The sequence below is a fragment of the Mesoplodon bidens genome, assembly GCF_964165515.1.
Source record: "Mesoplodon bidens genome assembly, chromosome: 17".
NCBI classification, from domain to species: domain Eukaryota; kingdom Metazoa; phylum Chordata; class Mammalia; order Artiodactyla; family Ziphiidae; genus Mesoplodon; species Mesoplodon bidens.
The window spans coordinates 76,829,254-76,843,418 of NC_138174.1; the positions used below are offsets into that span (position 1 = coordinate 76,829,254).

A 14,165-nucleotide genomic window follows, 5' to 3' on the forward strand; every position below is an offset into this window, starting at 1 on the left:
CCACAGGTTGTGGCCGAGAGCAGTGCCAGGTCATGGGGCCGAGCCCGAGGAGGGCTCGTCAGGTGTGTGGCCGCCTGTGGACCTCAGTGTTCACCGGACCCGCGACCACACAGCCAGAACGAATCCCCTCTCCCCCCGACCCAGTGCAACAGGGCCGCCAGGCACCAGGTCGAGGAAAAACCCAGGGAGGGATGAAGTGGACATTCGGGCCATGCTTGTGCATGCTCCACGGGGCAGGGGCTCCTCGGGTGCAGGTGTGCTCACCGGTGCGACGGCTTCATGGGAATCCACTGGCTCCACGTGTGAGCCATGGGCTGCCCTCTGTACACGGTGTCCCAAGAAGAGCGAGGGGCACACTCTTTGCACCTCAGTTTGGAGCGTGGCCCGAGGGCCCAGCGCTGCCGCCTCTGCCCCCGCCTGCATCCCGCCCCTGGAGGGTTGAATTTTCAATCACCCAGTATCTCACTTGGCATCAGACCTGCACTGAATGACTCCCTGATCCCCTGGCAGAATTAAAGGCTCTTTTACTGCCAAAAGCCATGCCATTTATGGAATTTCCTAGTAACTTGAGGCCACGTTGTGTGAATACACCCCTGGGTCCAGAGAAGTGAGTCCGGTTTGTGAATGGCCTTCAGCTTCCCCGGCCAGCGTCCTACCAGGAGCCCTGGCTCTCAGGACTCTTGGTGATTTTTTCACGGGGTCTTGGGGAGGAAACGCCCGCCAACTGCTGGCAAAGTCCCGCAGAGTCTCAGGATGCTCGGACACCCGAGGCTGCAAACGTGCAAGACAAAGAAACCAGCAGTTTGTGAGTGAGGCCCCAGCGCAGAGCAGACTTTTGGAAAAGGGTTTAATTAGTAACATCTTTAAAACACTTAGATATTTGGGAGAAAGCGGATTAACCCCGGCCACTTGGTGGGAAGACTGTACTGGGTCATAAACGGTCTGCACCGGCACGCGGGGGCGAGTTCTGACTCACCGGCCCGAGTCCCAGGGTTCAGGGTTCTCTGTGCGAGCTGCACACACGGGGAGGGACACAGCCCAGGGCGACGGCTCGCTGCTGGTCCCGGTCCCCCGTGGCGGCGGCGGCCGTGGGTTCGTAGGGACCACATTTCCATGTGGCTGTTACCGAGGCGCTGCACCCTGGTTGCGGGAAGGGGCCTGTGTCCCGGACGTGCCACATCAAACGCACCATGTTTCCTCTGGGAAGCCGGTGTGAAAACGCAAGCGTGGACGGCGTCTGCTCTGGCTTGGGTGTCGTGTCATGTTGGGTGCGCTCGTGGGAGGAGGGTGAAGCAAGGCACCGTGGTGCGGCCCTGTCACCCGGGCTCCGGGAAGGGCACCCAGGTGCTCCCCCCGCCCACCCTGCGACCTTGAGCATCTAGTAAGCGCCCGGAGCCCGGGGAGCCTCTTGTGTCACACAGCGTAATCGGCAGGGAGCTGCGTGCAGGGCTCTGCCACGGCCCGCCGGCTGCAGCACAGGCGTCCTGGGACGGTCCTGGGCGGCCTGCTGGGGGCCTCGGTCGAGGGGCGGGCTCAGCGTCTCTCTGTGGAAAGTGTTGCTCGCCAAACAAAGCAGCGTTAGGGTTTCCTCTCCCAGAGCTGGAGCTGCAGGAGTGACAGAGGGCGGAACTGCCAGTTTATTTCAAGAGAGCCCAGGCCGCGTCCCCTGAGGCCCTCCTGCCACGTTGTTTGTTTGGACGTGAGGCTTCCTGAGCTTGGAAGGGGCTTTGGCTCTGGCGGCCCCTGAGGCTGGGAGCTCCGCTACAACTCCCCACCCCCCAAGGAAGGAAACGCCCAGGACTTGCAAGTAGACAGCCGAGCCTCGCCCACCGAGGAGCCCTTCCCTGATGAGTCCTGCGCCCTGCAGCCAGGCCCCCTGTGCGGAGCTGCCCCAGTGGCCCGGTGGTGCCGGGCGGTGTGGGGACCGTGGCCTGGACGTGCACGGTAGACCCGAGGTCACCCGTGGCCTCGTCCCAGCGCAGCGTGCAGCCCGCGCCCGGCACCCCCGCTCCACGTCCCTGAGTCGGCTCGGCTTTCGAGTGAGTGTCCCCGACGGAGCCCTGCAGGGCAGCCCTCGAGTGAGCCCGTCCTGAAGACCCATTGCCGCCGCCGCCGCTGTGTCCCTGTTGGGGAGACGACACGATGGCTGAGAAGGGCGCATCCCGGGGCCTCCCCCGGCGCAGGCTCTGCCCGCTTCCCCCGCTGCAGTGCTGGAGGCGTCGGGCAGCCTCACGGTGCCCACAGCCCGGTGAGGCGGGACGGGTGGTGCTGGCCGCGGGGCGTGGGAACCAGCGCCTGGGTCCCTTGGTGGGTGGGCGGCTCCCTGTATATTTCTTTCACCAAAGAAATGTGTGCCACTCACAGGACTTTTCGGAAAGGCTGGACTAGAAAAGCCGTGTTGGGCAGCCTTGACTGAGGCTGGGCCGCGGCTCCTATCTGGTTTACTTTGTCCTCTGTCCCGAGGGCCCCGGGCTCTGGCTGGGACCACAGCGGGGCAGGCGCAGTGAAGGCTCAGCCAGATGGCGCAGGACAAACCCTCGTGGGTCTCGCAGAACGGTTTTCCCAGCCAACTGCCCCGGGAGTGGGACTCCACGGGGCCGACGTGGAAGGAAGAGCCCCGTCCCCCTGCTCTGTTCCTTCGGCGGGGGGCCCCTTCCTCCTTCGGAGACCTGGAGCGCGGAGGGTGGGTGCTGACCGAGGCACACTCGCGCGGCCGTGAGGCTGGGATCGCTTCCCAGGACAGACGCCCGTGTGTCTGCAATGTGCGGCATCAGAAACAACAGGTCAGAGCCGGCCCCTCTGTGGCTCGGCCCACGGTCCTCTCCTTTTCGGGGAGGGTCGGACAGCTGCCCGGTGCTGGGGGGCACCGAGAGAGGGGGCAGGGCACCCCGACTGGACGGAGCTGCGCGCGTGGCCCCGCTGGAGCTGGACTCAGCCTCACGCTGCCGGCTCCGTGGCCGTCGTTCTGGGCTCAGCCCCGTCAGCGCCCACGACGCAAGGCCTTTCACCAGGTCCGCTGACTCCTGCCCTAAACTCAGCGTGAGGGGCCATCACCAGGGGCTGCGTGGGCCCCCGCCTGGCCCGGTGCACACAGGGGTGTGAGTGCTGCGTCAGACCTTCTCCTGTCTCCCTCCCAAGCCCGCGGTGGGCTGGGCACTCCACCCGGGCGGCGGGGTCCCCGAGTAGCCTGACTGGACGAGCCCTGGCCTTGGGGATCTGCGCTGTGGCTGTTAGGGTGGCACCCAGGACCCCCAACCCCAGAAGGACTGAATTGTTGTCCTGACGCCCGGAGGGGGGAAGGGTGGCGCCTGAGTCTGCCCCCCACTCTCCAGGTGTGCGTCGGGGCAGTGGATCTAGGGCTCCAGGGGCCCTATGCTATGAAGTGGGGCCCCGAGGGTCCTCTCTCTATGGAGTAGGGGGTGGCTGTGACCATCAGAGATCTGGGGAAAGGGGGCCATGTGACCGGAGCAGCTTCTCTTTTCCTGGTTAGCACATTAGACGCCTTTGTTCTGTGCTCTGTCCGTCCTGTTGGTCATGAGGATCCAGAGTGGACGATGGGCAGTTAACTGCTTTGTGACACATGTGGCCCCTGGTCAGTGTGGTTCCATGCAGCCTCCACCTCCCGCTCTGTGCGTCCTCCACCTCCCGCTCTGTGCGTCTGCTCCCCACACCCCACCCCATCTGGCCTGGCGTTTCTGGGATCAGTCTTGACGTGCAGGAGCAGTGCCCTAGCTCTCGGGTCCCCACAGCATCACTTTCTCCTGCTCCCATAGAAGCAGTCTGGCTGCAGCTTTCCTTCCTGCCCTGGTTCCTTCCTCGCAAACCCATCCATGCACATGTCTAGGTCAGGCTGGCCTCTGCGTCCCATGGACAGACCTTCCCAGGCACCTCAGCCGTTTCCCTGGGGTGAGTGTGGAGAGAAGCACCTTCAAGTTGGGGGATGAACAGAGTCAGACTTCCCGCTGCACGGTGAGGGCGCAGGAGACAGTGTGGCTGCGAGGCTGTGGCTTTCTTTGATCGCCAGAGTGGATGTTACCAGTTCATGAAGAGGAAGTCAGGGACAGCTTCCTGATCGTTGCCTCTTCCCTCTTCCTACAAGGAGCTGCCACCCTTTCGGAAGCAGAACTTCCCGCCGTGGGCCCTCGAGCAGTGGGGAGGAGTGTGCACGCTGCCCTGGGACATTTGGGACTGAGTCCCGACGAGCAGGAAAGCCAGCCGTGTCCCTCAGAACTGAAAGTTCTTTATGGGAACGTGTTCCAGGTTGTCACAGACAGTTTTGCACAGAACCAGGACTGATTTTTAAAAAAGCAGATAAACCCTCCTTAGGCGCATGGGTGAGCTGATCACTGCCAGTGAGCGCAGAATTTCCCCTTGAGCTTCCTGGCAGCTGATGCAAAAAGGGGAAATGTTTAAATGCAAGGTCACATGCCAAAAAAAAAAGGCCCTTCGGGAAGGAATTCTGGAGGAAAGCAGTTGCTTGTCTGTGTGCACTAGAGGCATTGGAACACTCAGTAGGTGACGTCTCTGGAACGTTGTCTTTCTTTTGGAAAATCGGGGCACCTGAAAATGTTGAAAACGGCACTAAATGTCAGTGAGGCCCTTTCAGAGTCGGCTGAGGCATCAGTGTGGTTCCGGCCTTTGCCTGGGCCCCTCCCCCTGCTGTCCCAGGAGAGCCTGTGTGAAGTGGGACCTGACTTGAGCCGAAGCTGTCTCAGGGCCGCGCCATCACGCTCAGGACACCAGGTCACAGGCCGCGGAGCTGCCGTTCCCGTGGGCCCGGGAGGTGGAGGCCCAGGTCTGTGCCGAGGCCAGAGGTGGGCGGCGAGGTGTCCAAGAAGCCCCGGTTTCCTTGGAGTAGCCGCAGTGGGCGCGCGTTTGGGAAGGTACAGTCAGCGCTCGGCCCTGGTGCTTTGCGTCTTTTTTCCCAGCCGGGTTTTACATCGTGAAGCTGGTTTTTATCTTTGTAGGGGTTGGAGGAAGCCGCAGGCACTTACCTGGCCGCGGTTGTCACGTTTGGCTTTTTGGAGCGCGCGGCTGAGAGCTGATGGGAGCTGTAAGGACAGAGAGGACGTGCTGTTTTAGTTACAGTTTTTCCCGGAGGAGAGCCTCGCCTGGAGGTGTCTCCCTACGGGCCGTACCAAACCTGTGGGTAAGGAGACGCTTCACAGTCTGAGGAAATCTGGTGGTGGTTCGTATTTTTATTACTTTGAATTTCAGGCAACTTGGTTGAAGCCCCTCCTCTGGCCGCCTGCTCCGAGCTCCCCAGTTTCCCCAGATCTGAGGAGGACACAGAGCCGGGTGTTCAGGCGTCTGGGTCTCCGTGGGGTCTCGGCCCGAGGAGCCCTGGGACTGCAGGCCCACCCGCCAGCCGCCTGCTCCAGCCCCGTGGTCTGCGCGGCCTGGGTTCCATCCACCGCGCAACAGGGAGCCTCGCTGGCACCTGCTGGTTGGGGTTTGGGGACTCTGCCCACCTTCGTCTCTGAGCACTGGGTGAGGGGAGCCTTCCCGCCGTCCCCATGGTGGGCAGGGCAGGGCCACCGTGGCAGCCGGGCGGCACAAGCGTTCTCTGGGCTCTGAAGCGGGGTCCCCAGGTGGGGCCGCTGCTTCACGCCCGCACGGCTTAGAGACGCACACCTTGAATGAAAGTCCGGGAAGAGACAAGAGGGGCCTTGGGTGCGGTGCCTGTGTCCCCACTCCCTCACCTTCCTGAGACAAGCGCGGCCGCCCTTCTCTTTGTCCCTGGCCTTCATCAGATGGGACGGGACGGTATCGTCTGATTAGCACCTCCGGCGAGTCCCGGGCGGAGCGGAGCGCGTCCCTGCTGGAGGGCGCAGATGTCTCGCCCGGGAGGTGTCTGTCCCTCGCCCGCGGAGGTGTCCCTTGTGCCTGGAACCGAGGCCGGGACAGCTGCACGGCCCGAGCCTGTGTGTAAACACGCGGGGCGGGGTGAGGAAGCGCTGGCCCGCGGGCGGGTAGCCGCCCTGTGATGGTGCGTCCTGGCTGCAGCTGGTCGCCGGCAGATTCTAGGGAGCGAAGCTCAGCGGGCGGGAGCTGCCGGGGAGCGGCGGGCCCTCAGCCACGGGAGACAGGCGGCTGCCCACACCTCCTTGGAGGAGATGAGAAGCTATACGTTTACTCTGACTGGTGCTCCTGGCTGCTCTCTGTAGCTGAGGGTGAGTCCTTTGGGGTCACTCCCCGGAGGCGTGAGGGGATGGGGCAGGGACCCGGCCGTTGTGGCAGTGGCTTTGCAGTATGGACATGGCCCGTGCAGGTTTCTTGTGTCGACAAGGGAGGGTGTCTGGGTGGGTCACGTGCACCCTGCATCCCCTTGGCATTCGGAACAGCTCGGGGATGGGGTGTGAGCCCTTCACCCAGTTATCGTTAGATGACCCTCCCTTTAGCTAAAAGCGTACGCTCTGCCAGTCCAAGCGTGGTGCAGCCAGCACCACACCCGTCAGAGCTGCAGCCGGACCTCCTTCCAGCGCCCTTGAAGGACGAAGGTCCACGCAAAACGCAGAACAGAACAAAGACGTTAGCTACGCAGTACCGACGAGCCCATGACAGAGAGGCACAAGCAGGTGACTCACTTGGACGTCAGCTGCTGGTACGTCCAAGTGCGGTTCGGTGACAGAGCTGCTTTGTGGTGGGCTTTCTGGGGAGCTGCGAGTGCTGGAGAATCCCCCTGGGCCGTCCCGGCAGGACCCGGGCCACGCGCTGGCCATCGGGTCTCCTCTGGGCTGAGTCCCGTCCTCTCTGTGGGAGGCACCCTAGGGTCGCCATGACCAGGGCTCGGATTTAAAGCTTTGCAGCGTCACTGTCTCATGTGAATGTCACCCACTTTACAGACGGGGAGGGCCAGGTAGCAGTTGTCAGAAATAGCATCGCTTGTCCTGGACGGTCGTCCAGAGTGACAGCCGAGAACAGCCTCTCGGTCCAGTTGGCCCCGTGGCCCCGAGCTCAAGACTCCGAAGGTCACAGCTTCGAGAACAGTTCGTGTACCGAAGCTCATGTCTGGTCACTGGGTAACCCGACCTCGGTGGGTCGCTCTTACCACATGCCTCTCTGGGCTGCGGCCCCTGGCCCTTCCCCAGAGGACAGCGGGGACAGGACGGCCGAGGGGCTGCCTGTTCTAGGGGCACAGGCCTGGGGGGCCACCGGGTCTCTGCCTGGGTCTCATGTGGGCGGGATGGAGTCTCTCTCTGCCCGCCCCTTCCAGCACTTTCTGGAAACACCTTTGGCACCGAGGGGTGGACACTGCAGCCCCCGGGCAGGGTGGGAGTGCCCAGGACGCAGCCCAGGTCCCCCTGAGCCCGCCAGGCATGAGGTTAATCTGGGCAGTGCAGTTTCTGTTTTGATTCTCCGGCTTCTTCACTTTTGTTGCATGTCCAGGTTCCCCTCGGAGCTGCTGTTCACACGACAGTGGCATCGACAGAGCGGGTGCCCTTCTCCCCACATTTGGCTGAAAATACGCAGCTGGTGAATTAAAATTACGTCAGAGCGGCCATGGGGAAGTGGAACTCGAGCTCCTGGGACCTCAGCGTCTCATGTGGCCCTGAGTCTCAGAAAGCTCAGCTTCCGCCCCGAAGAGCAGAGGCCCGGGGAGGCGGGCTGGGGGCGTATCCCCACCAGCAGCAGGTGTCACTCCGAGCTGCTGCCCAGTGCAGGTGCACGTCAGACCCGGACGTGGAGGTGGGAGAACGTCCGCCACGAGGGCAGAGGCGCCGTCGGGACAGCCGTCAGGTGGGGCATGCCCAGCCCGAGGCGCCCCGAGGGCCGCGGGCGTTGGGCAGAGGCGGCTGCTCTCAACCGTCTGTGTCTCGAGGGGCTTTGGGGAGTGAACCGAGGGTGGGAAGCTTCCCCGGGGAGGCGTGCCCGGTGCGGTCCTGCTGGCGCTGCCCTGTTTGCTGTGATTCCCGGGAAGCGTGAGTAATATCGGCAAACAGCCTGGCAGCTCAAAGGCTGTTTGCTGTGTGGGCGTGGCTGCTTCGCACCGGGGCGCGAGATGCGTTTTATGTGCTTTACCTGCTGTGCTGGCCTTGCTTTCTCCAGAGTGGTGAGGGGGGCAGAAGAGGCTCGGTACCTGTGGGCTGCGGTTCTGCGATGTAAAACCACGCGCCTAAAACGTACACATAGCAAGAAGGAAAAGTGGTGGGGCCTCCTGCTTCACCTGCGTCTCTGCCGGTGGCCCCAGGAGGGAAGAGGGTTCCGAGCCCCCGGCCCAGCGCAGGAGCCTCCCCTCGGGTCTGCCTGGCTCACCTGAGGGCGGGAGCCCCTCTGCATGCTGCCCCCTGGCCCTGGGGCACCCGAGCTGGCTGGGCAGCAGCAGAGATAGCCCCTCCCTGGCAGGCTGGTGCGGGGCGTGTGGGGCCAGTGAGCCTGACGGAACAGGAGGGGGACGCTGCAGCCCCTTCCGTCCGGTCCCTGCCCCTCCGCAGGCCCGGGGCAGGGCCAGGACGCTTCCCCAGGCCCCCGGTGCCCCTGGCCAGGCGCCCGCGCAGGCTCCGTCCTGTCCTCTAGCGGGTCCGGCCCCCATGCTCCTCCCCCAAGACCGCCTGTTTCCACCCCCCCAACCCCCCGCCATGAATCAGGCATGTCTTCTGAGCCCAAACCAGTTGGCCCAGCGTCTAACTCATGTTTAGTTATGTCCGGGAGCACAAAGGTAAATGGTGTTTTAAAATAAAACATGTTGGCTTCAGAGAGCTTTTCTTTTTTTAACATCTTTATTGGAGTCTAATTGCTTTACAATGGTGTGTTAGTTGCTGCTGTATAACAAAGTGAGTCAGCTATACATATACATATATCCCCATATCTCTTCCTTCTTGTGTCTCCCTCCCTCCCACCCTCCCTACCCCACCCCTCTAGCTGGTCACAAAGCACCGAGCTGATCTCCCTGTGCTATGCAGCTGCTTCCCACTAGCTATCTCTTTTACATTTGGTAGTGTATATATGTCCACGCCACTCTCTCACTTTGTCCCAGCTTACCCTTCCCCCTCCCCGTGTCCTCAAGTCCATTCTCTACATCTCCGTCTTTATTCCTATCCTGCCCCTAGGTCATCAGAACCTTTTTGTTTGTTTGTTTTTTAGATTCCATATATATGTGTTAGCATACGGTATTTGTTTTCCTCTTTCTGACTTACTTCACTCTGTATGACAGACTCTAGGTCCATCCACCTCACTACAGATAACTCAATTTCGTTTCTTTTTATGGCTGAGTAATATTCCGTTGTATATATGTGCCACACCTTCTTTATCCATTCACCTGTTGATGGACATTTAGGTTTCTTCCATGTCCTGGCTATTGTAAATAGAGCTGCAGTGAACATTTTGGTACATGACTCTTTTTGAATTATGGTTTTTTCAGGGTGTATGCCCAGTAGTGGGATTGCTGGGTCATATGGTAATTCTGTTTTTAGTTTTTTAAGGAACCTCCATACTGTTCTCCATAGTGGCTGTATCCATTTACATTCCCACCAACAGTGCAGGAGGGTTCCCTTTTCTCCACACCCTCTCCAGCATTTATTGTTTGTAGATTTTTTAAAATTAATTAATTTATTCATTTATTTATTTTGGCTGCATTGGGTCTCCGTTGCTGTGCACGGGCTGTGTCTCCAGTTACAACGAGTGGGTGCCACTCCTCGTTCAGGTGCGCAGGCTTCTCATTGCGATGGCCTCTCCTGTTGTGGAGCATGGGCTCTAGGTGCACGGGCTCAGCAGCTGTGCCACATGGGCTCAGTAGTTGTGGCTCATGGGCTCTAGAGTGCAGGCTCAACAGCTGAGGGCACACGGGCTCAGTTGCTCCGCGGCATGTGGGATCCTCGCAGACCAGGGCTCGAACCCATGTCCCCTGCATTGGCAGGCGGATTCTTAACCACTGTGCCACCAGGGAAGTCCCTGTTGTTTGTAGATTTTTTGATGATGGCCATTCTGACCGTTGTGAGGTGATACCTCATTGTGGTTTTGATTTGCATTACTCTAATGATCAGTGATGTTGAGCATCCTTTCAGGTGTTTGTAGGATATCTGTATATCTTCTTTGGAAAAATGTCTATTTAGGTCTTCCGCCCATTTTTGGATTGGGTTGTTTGTTTTTTTGATATTGAGCTGCATAAGCTGCTTGTAAATTTTGGAGATTAATCCTTTGTCAGTTGCTTCATTTGCAAATATTTTCTCCCATTCTGAGGGTTGTCTTTTCATCTTGTTTATGGTTTCCTTTGAGGTACAAAAGCTTTGAAGTTTCATTAGGCCCCATTTGTTTATTTTTGTTTTTATTTCCATTTCTCTAGGCGGTGGGTCAAAAAGGACCTTGCTGTGATTTATGTCATAGAGTGTTCTGCCTATGTTTTCCTCTAAGAGTTTTATAGTGTCTGACCTTACCATTTAGGTCTTTAGTCCATTTTGAGTTTATCTTTGTGTATGGTGTTAGGAAGTATTCTAATTTCATTCTTTTACATGTAGCTGTCCTGTTTTCCCAGCACGACTTATTGAAGAGGCTGTCTTTTCTCCATCATATATTCTTGCCTCCTTCATCAGAGATAAGGTGACCATATGTGCATGGGATTATCTCTGGGCCTTCCATCCAGTTCCATTGATCTATATTTCTGTTTTTGTGCCAGTACCATACTGTCTTGATTACTGTAGCTTTGTAGTATAGTCTGAAGTCCAGGAGCCTGCTTCCTCCAGCTCTGTTTTTCTTTCTCAAGATTGCTTAGGCTATTCGGGGTCTTTTGTGTTTCCATACTAATAGTGAAATTTTTTGTTCTAGTTCTGTGAAAAATGCCATTGGTGGTTTGATAGGGATTGTATTGACCCTGTAGATTGCTTTGGGTAGTATAGTCATTTTAACAACGTTGATTCTTCCAATCCAAGAACATGGTCTATCTCTCTATCTGTTTGTATCATCTTTAATTTCTTTCATCAGTGTCTTACAGTTTTCTGCATACAGGTCTTTTGTCTCCTTAGGTAGGTTTATTCCTAGGTATTTTATTCTTTTTGTTGCAATGGTAAATGGGAGTGTTTTCTTAATTTCTGTTTCAGATTTTTCATCGTCAGTGTATAGGAACGCAAGAGATTTCTGTGCATTAATTTTGTATCCTGCTACTTTACCAAATTCATTGATTAGCTCTAGTAGTTTTCTGGTAGCATCTTTAGGATTCTCTGCATGTAGTATCATGTCATCTGCAAACAATGACAGCTTTACTTCTTCTTTTCCGATTTGGATTCCTTTTATTTCTTTTTCTTTTCTGATTGCTGTGGCTGAAACTTCCAAAACTATGTTGAATAACAGTGGTGAGAGTGGACAACCTTGTCTTGTTCCTGATCTTAGAGGAAATTGTTTCAGTTTTTCACCATTGAAAACGATGCTGGCTGTGGGTTTCTCATATATGGCCTTTATTATGTTGAGGTAGGTTCCCTCTGTGCCTACTTTCTGCAGGGTTTTTTTAATCATAAATGGGTGTTGAATTTTGTTGAAAGCTTTTTCTGCATCTATTGAGATGATCATATGGTTCTTCTCCTTCAATTTGTTAATATGGTGTATCACATTGATTGATTAGCATATACTGAAGAATCCTTGCATTCCTGGGATAAACCCCACTTGATCATGGTGTATGATCCCTTTAATGTGCTGTTGGATTCTGTTTGCTAGTATTTTGTTGAGGATTTTTGCATCTAATTTCATCAGTGATATTGGCCTGTAGTTTTATTTTTTTGTAGTATCTTTGCCTGGTTTTGGTTTCAGGGTGATGGTGGCCTCGTAGAATGAGTTTGGGAGTGTTCCTTCCTCTGCAGTTTCTTGGAAAAGTTTGAGAAGGATGGGTGTTAGCTCTTCTCTAAATGTTTGATAGAATTCACCTGTGAATCTATATGGTCTTGGGCTTTTGTTTGTTGGAAGATTTTTTTTTTTTTTTTGCAGTACGCGGGACTCTCACTGTTGTGGCCTCTCCCGTTGCGGAGCACAGGCTCCGGACGCACAGGCTCAGCGGCCATGGCTCATGGGCCTAGCCGCTCCACGGCATGTGGGATCTTCCCAGACTGGGGCACGAACCCGTGTCCCCTACATCGGCAGGCGGACTCTCAACCACTGCGCCACCAGGGAAGCCCTTGTTGGAAGATTTTTAATCACAGTTTCAATTTCAGTGCTTGTGATTCATCTGTTCATATTTTCTATTTCTTCCTGCTTCAGTCTTGGAAGGTTATACCTTTCTAAGAATTTGTCCATTTCTTCCAGATTGTCCATTTTGTTGGCATAGAGTTGCTTGTAGTAATCGCTCTTGATCCTTTGTATTTCTGCAGTGTCAGTTGTTACTTCTCCTTTTTCATTTCTAATTCTGTTGATTGGAGTCTTCTCCCTTTTTTTCTTGATGAGTCTGGCTAAGGGTTTATCAATTTTGTTTATCTTCTCAGAGAACCAGCTTTTAGTTTTATTGATCTTTGCTATTGTTTCCTTCACGTCTTTTTCATTTATTTCTGATCTGATCTTTATGATTTCTTTCCTTCTGCTAACCTCAGGGTTTTTTTGTTCTTCTTTCTCTAAGTGCTTTATGTGTAAAGTTAGATTGTTTAGTTGAGATTTTTCTTGTTTCTTGAGGTAGGTTTTAAAAATAAAAAAACAGTTTTCTAAAGTGCCCTCAGTGGCTACCCCAGGACCAAGGCCCTCCCGCTGCCCTGCATGGCGGCAGAGTTGTGAGCCAACCCGACGGCATTTGTGCCACGATTTCCCAAGTCTCCTGCGACGGGAAGCTTGTTTTGGAAACAGCTTTAAACGAGTCATGACATCTGCCCCTCCTGAGGGATCTTCCTGTTGCCCCATCTGTCTCCTCCATCCGTTGTCCCCACTCTTGGGACCATCTTCCCCAGATGTGGATCCGGTGGGCCCGTGGGTGTCCCCATCTGGTGCCCCCTCGGTTCTCCTAAGCACCCTGCCCGGCAGCACCGCCCACCTGCTGTTTTCACTTCTGGGCTCTCGTTCGCGAGCCTCCTGCCTGGGATCTGAGCTGCCACCCCCTCGAAACTTTCAGCCCTTCAGGCACACGCAGCACTGGCTCAGGCTGGCCTGCACCCCACATCCCGGGTGAGGGCCGCCTTCCTCTGTGCCCTGTGGCCAGGGTCCTGCCACCCTGTGAACGGAGGGGATTGTGAGCCCTGGAGGGTGGGTCACCTTGTCCCGACCTCTCCCTTAAGGAAACTGAGACCAGCTAGGCGGTCGGATTGAGAATCCAGAATTCCCGAGACCACCGTGGTCCAGCCCAGAAAAGCCTGTGTCACCTCTCCACGCCGTCCTAAATCCCACAACAGAAGCCCCTTTGTGCTTTCCAGGTGCGGGAGAGAATGCTGCTGCCTTTCCTCTGGGGACAGGAAGGGCCCAGTAAGTCAGGTGTCCCTCCGAGCCCAGGACACCTGCCGTCCACTGGCTGAGCCCCCAGGGTGTCCCGGAGCCACGGGTGTCGTGGACCCACGGGTGTCCAGTGGACGGACACAGCCTCGCCCTCACGCAGTGGCCCTGTATTAGCCTCAGGCCCAGCTGTGTTTGCTCTCTGCCCTGCGTCTGCTCCTCACAGCAGTTACTGGGCTTGTGATAGACATTGTAGATCTAGCAGGCGGGGCCTGGCCCCCACCCCGTCCTTCTGTCCAGGTCGCAGCTTGTGTAGAACAAATGGAACATTGTTCCCGCTGCCCTGGAGGGTGGGGAGTGATGGGTGCAGATGAACACTCGTCCCAGCCCCGCCCGGAAGGCAGGCGATAGTATCTTCAGCTCTTGTGTCTTTTTTCCAACGGGGCAGGAGAGTCTTCCTGTTTAGCTCATGGAGGTGGGCGGGGGCCGCCCAGCCCTGCTCACAGCCCTGCGGGTGGCACATCTGCTCTGCGGCCCGTGGGAGGGGGTCCTGAGCCCCTCATGCTGCCTTCCACCCGAGTGGTTGGGTGTCGCTGGCTTCCGCTGGCCTCACCTCTGTCCGTCTTTCAGTCCTCGGTTCCTGTAGTCATCACGAGAGACTTCAGGGCACCCCCAGTATAACCCCCATGCACGGTCACTGTGCAGTGTGAAGCACACAAGCCAGAATAAAAGTGAGGACTAAGCACTTCCCACAGCCCTCTCTGGTCCCGCTGTGGGCAGTCCTAAAACGTCAGGGCTCATCCCTGCTGTGATTGGGAAAGGAAAGCATACATGCC

At 56.7% G+C, this 14,165-nt stretch overlaps 1 protein-coding gene across 6 annotated transcripts in view; it reads left to right on the forward strand.

The window, feature by feature from the left end:
* MCF2L (MCF.2 cell line derived transforming sequence like) overlaps positions 1-14,165 on the forward strand; it is a gene marked incomplete at its 5' end in the record, with an annotated part of 121,613 nt that overhangs the window by 40,188 nt on the left and 67,260 nt on the right. For 2 of the 6 annotated variants that reach the window (XM_081214403.1, XM_081214396.1), the window contains one exon: positions 1,893-2,248. The exons of 3 other annotated variants lie outside the window; for them this stretch is intronic. In XM_081214403.1, coding sequence (XP_081070529.1) covers positions 2,143-2,248 — 106 coding nt within the window. Of the gene's footprint in view, positions 1-1,892; positions 2,249-14,165 lie in introns of those variants that run through there. One more of the 6 variants, XM_081214395.1, reaches the window with a different exon arrangement.